The sequence below is a fragment of the Corella eumyota genome, chromosome 5, assembly GCF_963082875.1.
Source record: "Corella eumyota chromosome 5, kaCorEumy4.1, whole genome shotgun sequence".
In the NCBI taxonomy this organism is placed as follows: domain Eukaryota; kingdom Metazoa; phylum Chordata; class Ascidiacea; order Phlebobranchia; family Corellidae; genus Corella; species Corella eumyota.
In genome coordinates, this window is record NC_137494.1 from 2,130,915 (window position 1) to 2,140,899 (window position 9,985).

Here is a 9,985-nt window from a genome sequence, read left to right on the forward strand (position 1 = left end):
CAAATTTTCTAGTCTAATAATTAAATTTGTTTTTAATCAACTAAATAAATACGTAATAATTGATTTATTACTTTAGTTAATATTGCTATTAAGTAATGTTTATGCATATCTTTATTTAATAAAATAGGTCAATCTTGAAAATAATCAAATGATCTCAACCATATTTTATTTTTCAAATAAATCTAGTTACTTCTTCATTTTGCCATTGCTTTATATACTACATGATGCGCCTGTTAAAAAAAGAAAAAATATTGTTAAATTCAAATCAAAAAATTAAACACCGCAAAAGATATTTACCTTATATCAACTTTATCGAGCATAACAATTGGTTGTAAGAGTTTCGAAAAATGTCGAACTTCATCACTTGCTGTTTCATCACGCGATGACGCTAGAGCACTTATCTCGACAAAATGTGATTGGCTGGCAGCTTCTAATTTACTAGCATCATATAAACTAGGAGGCTAAAAATAAGTTTAACATAGCAGAAGAACTGCAGAACTTAAATTTCCTATAGTGAAAAGTAAAATTTTAGCAGTTTTTAAGTCAATTAATGAATGCTAATGTTTTCTTAAAATCAGTAAAATTTATGCCAGACATAAACTACAAAATCCATCACTTCATCCATTACACTACAGTCAGGTTACTGGTAGAGTATTTGGAAAAAATCTTATTTATATGGTTAGTAAACTTTTGAAAAAATTACTCACTGTTAGTTTAGCAACAATTATTTTTATTCTTCCCTTTCTAAAAAATGTTCCCTTTAAAGTAATTTCAAATTGCAATCTAAATATACATATATACATAAAGAGTAGTTGTTTAGCATTTGATAAAATTAAAAAAATTATGTTTAATCCAAACAAAAAATCAATTTTAACATTGATTTAAAGTCATATTTAAGAGTTATTTTTATTTACGTGAAACCCAAATCATTTAAAAATGAAGCAGGGTCTTGAGATGTCGCGACAGTTACACTGCTTCGAATCATTATGTTTTTACTTCTATCCCCTATCTCTGGTGTGCCTATATACTTCATTTGCCTAAAATCAATTTACCAAGTTATTATAGCAGCCTTATTATCATGCAATTGTATTCCCTAATATCCCAGTCTGCCAAAAACAATTGGAGTCTGGGTTGGAGTAACTGATGTTACCCTATGTTTAGGTTGCGCATTTGACCTTTCCACATCGAGGATAAAGATATAAACAAAAAAAAGTTCAATTTACCATGGTGTATCTTGTTTATGCAGTGATTTACAGGCTTTAACCATCACAGATGAAGCTGTTGTACTTTTGATAATATAATTACGTTCATGATCATGAAATGCTTCTGGTTCAACATTGTCACATAATCCTTAAAATGTTTAGTATAAAATAAATATTTTGTGGGGTAACACTGAAAGGATGGAGTAAAGGGCCAGTCTGGAAAGTAGGGCAGCGTGCACGCACGAGATTTTTTTCGGTGAAAAAAATGCACGCCCAAAATTAACGTTTTGCACGCCTAGTTTTAAAAAAAAATTTGTGCACGCTTGTATATTTAAGCTAGATTTAAGTAAAGCACGCCAACATAAATCACGCGTGCACGCGTAGACCAAAAATCGTAGTACGAGTGCACGCGCGGTCACGCCATTTTTTACGCTTGCACGCACAAGATCTCGTCGAAAAAAGACCTACTTTCCAAACTGGGTAAAGGGAAGAATGGGAGGGGGGAAATCACTTAAAGAAGGAAAGAAAGGGAAAAGGGCTCAAGAAAAAGTATTTTGCAGTCATTTTTATAAAGCAGCAGAAATTGCCTTTTAGTATTGACAATTTTCGCAGCTTAATAAAAAAGACTGCAAATACTTTTCCTTAAAGTCCCTCTTCCCCTCTTTTTGGGGCTTCTTTCCCTTCCTGGTGTTCCCTTTACCCCCACCTGCCCTTCTTTTTAGTATTGCCTCTATTTTTTGCAAGTGGAGTTAGTTGTTTATTAACTTAAAGTTTATAGTCAAAATATTTAAACAATGCAACACAAATTAAAAGTAAGATATTGGAAGGTAAAACTAGAAAATGTTGAACAGTTATTTGGTTTATATAAAATAAATTTAATTACAAATTAAAAAACCTTGTAGACGTTCGCGTAACTTGTCTACGCTGTGGTCTAAAACACTCCCTTGTAGAAAATATTCTTGTAAATGGACATTTCCAGATAATTCTCCTGACAAAGGATGATAATCTGCAGCTTCAACCATTTTGTTTCAAGGTTTTTTTCTTAAAAATATATTTTTTGTAGAAAGGGTAATTTCCCCAAAATAAAAACCCCAGAGTAATGACTTTTTATTTAAAATTTTTTTTTATCCTCAATCAATTTTATTTTGGTGTTATACTTTCTTACCATTTTAAACTTGAAAGTTGATGTTTAACATTATAATTTAATGAAGCTTGCAATTCAAATTTAATTTTTTTAAATAATATATTTTTAGATGTTATAATTAAATTGTTTTATCTTACAAAACTGACTAAAAATAAACGTATGCTTATCTTGTTTTAGGTTTTTAAAAATGGTTTATGTTGCTTTAAATTATTGACAAAATTTAAAACGTAAATAAAATATCTTAGTCATAAAGTTTTGCGTTTTATTTCGAAACAATATTTTCTCAATAACAATTTACAAAATGCATAATTTATTTAGAAACCCAAATAGCTATTTTAAATTATTTTTTAACAGAAGATTGCGTAGGCTACAGTTTAAATCTTGGCACCCGCGTAGTCAAAATATAAATTTTCTAATTCGGAAGAGACAATTATAAACTATCGCTCGAAAATCTAATTGTTTAAATAAATTTTTAAATCGAAAATTACAGATTGGGCTTTGATTTTTACAGGCTTAGTAAAACAACTCAGCTTTTTTACCCTTTTGTTGAACTCGCTTGCATGTAATTTTAATTAAAATAGTGAATTGTAATTAAGTTAAAACATTTGAGTGAACAAGATAGCAATCAAAAGAGAAGGGACCTTGCAGTAATTAAATGTATTCTATTTTTTTTCAATATTTATATATTAAAATTATACACGTAATAAAGATATAAATGTTGTGTTATTTAGGTTATATTATAAGCTGTTTTAGTAAAGTAAGAAATTGAATGTAGAAGATTTTAATATTAAAAAGTTTTGCGTTTATTTTTTATTTTATATTAAATAAATTAGATTTTTTTGTTAATAAATTGTTAATAAATATCGACAAATTTATAATAAACTCAACCTACGAATGTAAATCAATTTTAAAGGTTACAGATACAATCAATAAATTTAATTTGCAATGATTAATCAAAAAAAAACCGAAATAAATAAATTTTATTAAATCAAGAAAAATTAGAATATATTTAGATATTTTTAGCTATAAAGTATGGTGTTTTACTTAAATAAAAGCATTTTTATAACTTTTAAAGTATATTTACGAAGATTTAAATATATATATAGCTTTGTTTGGTCAACTTTAGCGCAAGTTTGTATATATTGCTTAAATAATTAATTGTCTAAACAATGATTTATTGTTTAAGGCCAATAAAAGCTAATTTATTTTAAATTATGAGGTTCTGTTTAAAATTTCGTATAAAAAATTAAAATTTTGTCTGTTATTTGTTTTTTATGAATAAGCGATGAAGTCATTATGTAAGGTCGAATGTAAATTTGCTAAGTTAAATTATTTATGAACTGTATACAAAGCGTTTGTTTGCTGTTGGCTTGATAGCTTAAATATACATTCAATTAAACTTTGCTTGAGGAATTAAACAAACAATTTGAAGTTTGTTTATTTTATGTTTAAAACGCGGTATACAATTTAAACAAGTTTAATAAACAAATATTTAAGTTTTTACCTAAATTAAACTTAAAAATGGATTTTAAATATGATATCTTGCAATAAATTTAAAAAAATAGAGCATTAAATTAGGCCTAAGCTTTACAATATTACTTTTTAATCAATTTCAATTTATTCACTTATGTTGCATACAAACAAAACATCGGAATTCTCTTAAAATTTCTACGGCAGTTTGGCTTCTATTTTACCGCGTGGTATTTCATTATTAACACCCAAGTTTGGGTTATGAATAATTCATGCAGTGTTATAACGAACAGCGTAAACATAATAGCGAATTAGAAACAGATCCAAGTGTTATTAACATAAAACTAGAACGCAATGGGAAACCTATTTAGAATATTGGATTACAAATCAAATTGTTGTACATGGTCCGTTTAAAGTTAAGTTTTATTCAGTTAATTCAAGGTATTAGAAAGTTTAAGATTAAACTTTTTGTTTTTTTTAAAATTTTTTTTCTAGAATTAGGTTTATTGGAATTTAACACAAATTAGTTAATAACTAAAGATGAAAACTTTAGAAAATTCAGCGACTAATTCGGTTTGTTTTTGTTTCTTAATTTTGCAAACTTATTTCAAAGCACCCAACAATTTTTAACTTTAAATACATTAAACAAATTCTAACTTTAAAAACTATATTTTGCAGATAAAAAATGTTGTTCTTATATTTTTTATGACGTCACCAATTCTAACAATGACCCAATTGTTCCAATATCAATGTTTGAACGACAAGTGTGAAATTCCGCGAAATTATGGTAAATATTAATATAATTTTATTTAAAAAAAATATTTTTTTTTTACCGATTTCATTACCAACTTAAAAAAGCTTAAATTTTTATCTTATTTATTTTTGAGGTAAAAAAGGAATGCAACCTTCCGCGTGTGAGCCACGAAACGATGCTAGGAATGTTGCGTCATTAGCAAAAATCTACGTCACTCCTGATGACGTCACATGCGGTTCACCTGCAAAATTATTTTGTAGTTTGGTAAGTTAAATATTTTATTAATTTTTAACTTAAAAAAAAAGTTTTTTTTCTTTTTTAGAAAAATCGTCATTCGTGCATGACTTGTGACAGATCACGTGACGATCGACGTCATAATCCAGGTCACATGATCGACGGAATAAAGTGGACTTGGTGGCAAAGTAACCCGAGTTCGAATCCCGACTCCAATTTTTACGAAGTCAACGTCACTTTAGATTTACCAAAAGTGTTCATACTAACTGGTAAAACTAATAATAATATTTTAATATTTATGGAATGAGTATTTCTTTAAATTACGTCATAAATTATTAGATGACATCACAATTGACTTTCATGACGGTCGACCGGAACTGATGATGGTCGAGAAGTCAGCTGATTACGGGATTACGTGGTTCCCACTTCAATATTTTGCTGATAACTGTATGAGTAGATTTGGAATTCCTAAAACGTAAGATTTTAACTTTTTTTATATAAAATATTTTAAAGTCTTTTCTGATTATTTTTTCCACATTATTTTAAGTTTATTTTGGATTTATTTATTGTTGTTACTTTTTCGTTTTTTTTTTTTTAAACAAGTTTAAAAATTGATAATTGGGCCTTGAATATGCTGTAGAATGAATGTTCAATTTTATGAATTTTTTTAAAAGCTAGCTTAAATATAATTCTATTAATGTTAATCCATATAAGGTCGGGTATTTCATCTTTATTAATATTTAATTTCTTTAAAATAAAATACGTTGACCTATATATTAACTTTGAATAGTAAAATGCTTTTTATTTCATTTTTAGATCATAAAAAATTGTATTTGTAAAATTAGAAATAATTAATATAAACAATATTTTTTTAGTCAATCATATAATGGAAAGGCCCATTTTTTAAAATTTTTTTGAGAGAGTTTGGAAAAGTTAAATTTATGACATTTTTATTTAACTTATGTTTACATTATTTAATTTTTTTTTAGTGGAATTGAACAAGTTTTTACCAACTTAGAATCAGCGTTGTCGCCGATTTGTACTGAAGATTATAGTTTAAATTCGAGGAAGGATGATAACAGCGGTGTAACCCCTGTTTTCATAAACAGAAGAGTTAACTCGATTAGATTGTTCGGACTTGGAAAAGTAATTTGTTAAAATTAATTAATTTTAAAAATATTTAAAGCTTTAAGTGTTTTAAATATATTTTTATATTGTAAATAAAACTTAGCTTCTAAAACGTTAACAAAAAAATGGCAAAAAAAGATTATGACGTCATATTCAACGTAATTTGTGACGTCATCAGGGTTTTAAAAGTTTTTTATTAAACATTTTAGTTAGCTTTACAAGTTAGGGTAAACTATATACTTCTTACTATATTTTCTATTATTATGTTTATTACTTGTGTTTATTTATATTTCAGAAATCAATGTGTACCCAACTTTACAACGATTCCTTTCCGTTGAAATCGTTTCTTGAAATCACCAACTTAAGAATAAGATTGCTCAGATCACCGGTTATTATGATGAAAAGTAAAACCAACGAACCTGTTGTAAGATATTCTGGACATTATGGGATCAAAAAAATAAATATTTCAGCAAGGTTAAGTAATTATGTGCTTAAGCACATATCCTGTAATCTATATATAATAAAGCTTAGTAGACGATCAGACTAATTTATAGGCCTACAAAAAAACTGTCATTTTCCATGGCCGGATAAATTATTATGGGCAAATATTACCATGTTTTAAAAATTAAAATCTCGGCCTTATTACAGGCTATTAAAAAGTTTTTCAATGGTAGAAAATATTTGGTAGTTTAGTTAAAAAGCTTAGGTTATTTCGTTGAATATTTTGATTTTTTTAATTTGTTTTTCAGGGGTCAAGAAGCTGTTTTTTAGTCTTATTTAAGTATATAAAAAGTTATATTAAACTAAACTTTATGTAATAATTTTCTAGTCTTTTACACCCCTAGGTGCCAGTGTAACGGTCATGCAAACGAGTGTATCTACTCCGGAGCAACCGCAAAGTGTCGCTGTAAGCACAACACAGAGGGGAGGGAGTGCGAGAGGTGTCGCCCTTTGTTCTGGATGTTTCCATGGAAACCTGGTGTTTACTCACGTGACCTGACACCAGAAAACGCAAATGTTTGTAAGTGACTAAAATGTTGTCAAAGAAACGGTAAAATGTATTAAAACTGAAAACGTTTATATTTAAAGCAAGTTTATGTTTATTTGTTATTTGATTTAGGTGTGAGTTTTTATTCATCGTGGTACAGGGAAATTATAAAGAAAGATGTTCAAACTTTTAATACTTCAACTGATCCTTGGTTTTGTTCGTGTAATAATCACAGTCAAAGGTAAATTTACTTGGTACCATATACATCATATAATGTTCTTTATCAAAAGCATATACACAACGGAAATATTTTGTATATTTGCATATATAAAACAAGAGAGCATTTATACATGCATAAACACAACTAAAACACATTTCTATATACAACAACAGCCGTCCATACACATATAACAATATATACATCACCTTTCTTTACCAAAGCATTATTTTTGTGCCAAACATATTTTCGTTGCTTAAAACTAATTAAAACTGTTGTTTTATAGATGTGAAAAAACTACCACGTTTCAAAGGCTAGTATGTGTGGATTGTCGTCATAACACTGAAGGTTTGGAATGTGAGAGATGCAAGGGAGGGTATTATAGGAATAAGTTGGTGCCTATCAACCATAAAAATACATGTTTAGGTAATTTTAAATTATAAACTTAAAACAAAGTTAATTAAAAAGAAATATTAATATTTTTAAAATTTTTAACAAAAATATATATTGTCAAAAACCAACATGATGAAAGCAAAATTTTATTAAAATTAAGGCTTATTTTTTCTTAAATTAACGGCATTTACTGGAAAAGGGTACGGGTAAAAGAAAGGTTAGCGGGTTAGGCAAAAGGGGGTAAGAAAAGGGGAAATAAATAAAGGTAAAAAGGGGATAAAAGATATCTCATTTTCGATAAAACATTGTTTTTGTTTAAAATGTTTTCGATACTATGTCAGTACTCTGTTTAGTTTATTTTGATAAAATCTCTTTTTTATTGTTATGACGTCATTTACAGCATGCTCATGTGACGTCACGGGGTCTCAGAAGCGCTGGTGCGCCCCCACTGGCAATTGTTTATGCAAGGACAACTTTGCTGGAAGAAAATGTAACAAATGCAAGGAAAACTTTTACCTGATCGATGGAGTGTGTTTAGGTTTGTTTCAATTTTAAATTAAAAAAAAATCTTAAATTTTGTTACAACGACCTTTTCTAATCACTTTATTACATCAGATATGGCTACGATCTGCGGAAAATCGTATTTTACCTATTGTGGCGACATTAGAAATGACGATACAAATTCAACCACGTGTTTTAAGTCCATAGCTGGGTGGTGCTCTTGCTCAAAAGAAATTAACTTAAAATGCCCTTTTACGCCCACTGACGGCGATCTGTTTTCGATACCGCTTGCAAGAACAGACAATGGGACAAATAACGCGGTCCGTCATAAGTCAATACATTATTATTTGTGTTTTATATTTATCATTTTTACCTTTTTATTAACTTAATTTATGTATTTTTAGTGCGTGTTTAGTGCGTGTTTTTTTACAAATTTTAAACCTTTAAAAGGTATATTATTGTTCATTTTTTTTCTTAATAAATATTTTTAAGCAGCATGTTTGTGTTTGTTCTTTCCTTTAAAATACAGATTAAATTTTAATTTTCTATACAGTTGTTTATAAATAACTTTATTCTAAGGTTTCGTTTGAACTCATACATAATACATGGGAATTCCTGCATTTATTTTCTAATGCTGAATAATGCAAGATATACTTACAGTTTTTTACTTGATTTTAAAAGTTTCGGTTCATTTTATTTTTAATTAAAATATTAAAAATATTTTGTAAATTAAAAGATAGTTTTTGTATTAAGGTTTGATTAAAATATAAGAATATTAAACTAACTTAAATAATTTCTCTTTTAAATTATTAATTTAATTTAAATACAAACCGATGTAAAGTGAAACTTTGTAATATATTGTTGAGCTACTTTTTCATACATTTTATTAGTTAAATAAAAACAATGCCTTAGATGGTATTCGAACTTACGTCATTTAATTGAAAGCCTAATAACAATCGCGACAATAAAAAATGCTTTCAGCTAAAGGCGAAAAAATTAAAGCGTTTTCTTAAAAACCTAAGAAACTGTTTTTCGTTTTCGTTCCTGGTTCAGTCGATTTTTATTCAATCTGCGATGGTATGCTGCTGTTAGTGCGAATTTTATTAGAAATACAAATTAAGTTAAGAACATATTAAAAATAGTGGTTTGGCGAACAATATACTATAGAAAAGGGTTTAGTGTGTTGTATATGGTAAACTATAAACTATAAACTGTATTAGAAATACAAATTAAGTTAAGAGCATATTAAAAATAGTGGTTTGGCGAACAATATACTATAGAAAAGGTTTAGTGTGTTGTATATGGTAAACTATAAACTGTTTATTTTAAATTTATTTAGAAATAGATGAGCCTACTTTTTCGAAGTAAAGTAACTCTTAGTCCTAATAAAATATTAGCTTTCTCTTACTTTAGTAATACATAACTTACTGATATAAGCAAGTAAAAATAGAAGCACAATATTATTTAGTTTATAAGTTTTACAATATTTAAAGATATAAAGGTCAATTAAAAGGTTAATAAGTTGACCTTAATTTAAAAAAAACTTTATCTTAGTTTTGTATTTAAACCAGGCAATTAAATATTTTCTCATCGCGGCAATCTTTAAATCTACGCGGGCGAAGAATTACAAATATCGTTAAGAAGATTGTTGTAATGAATATTTTATCACTTTTATGCTTGTAAAAAACCAGCGTTGATTTAAATAGGGATTCGGTTCGCTACGAAAAGTGATTTAACGAGAAGCAATTATGTAAAAAATGTAAATTTATTGCGCTTTTTACAACCAATCAAATTAAAAATATTATAAGTTATTTTAATATAGAGTTAAAATAGAAATAGAATATGTAATTAGAAATAGTTAATTACTTTAAGTGTAAATGGTTTTTATAAAGTATTAAAAAATGTGAGGCAAATAATATTTTTATAGATTGTAGGTGTCAGATTTAAAAAATAA

General features: G+C 27.5%; 2 protein-coding genes across 2 annotated transcripts; one reads left to right on the top strand and one right to left on the bottom strand.

Moving 5' to 3' along the window:
• Positions 1-92: 92 nt before the first annotated feature.
• On the bottom strand, positions 93-2,229 carry LOC145752946 (mediator of RNA polymerase II transcription subunit 18-like). The gene is made up of 6 exons (XM_082569323.1): positions 2,098-2,229; positions 1,224-1,350; positions 915-1,037; positions 708-783; positions 298-461; positions 93-230 (listed from the first exon to the last, which is right to left on the bottom strand). The coding sequence occupies exons 1-6, from the start codon at positions 2,222-2,224 to the stop codon at positions 218-220; spliced, it is 630 nt and encodes a 209-aa protein (XP_082425449.1). The 5' UTR covers positions 2,225-2,229; the 3' UTR covers positions 93-217.
• Positions 2,230-4,542: 2,313 nt separating this feature from the next.
• Positions 4,543-8,446, top strand: LOC145752574 (netrin-G1-like). Its single transcript, XM_082568878.1, has 11 exons — positions 4,543-4,603; positions 4,704-4,834; positions 4,893-5,073; positions 5,144-5,279; positions 5,794-5,950; positions 6,228-6,411; positions 6,762-6,953; positions 7,053-7,161; positions 7,424-7,563; positions 7,931-8,068; positions 8,436-8,446. The coding sequence occupies exons 1-11, from the start codon at positions 4,543-4,545 to the stop codon at positions 8,444-8,446; spliced, it is 1,440 nt and encodes a 479-aa protein (XP_082425004.1).
• The last annotated feature ends 1,539 nt before the right edge of the window (positions 8,447-9,985 follow it).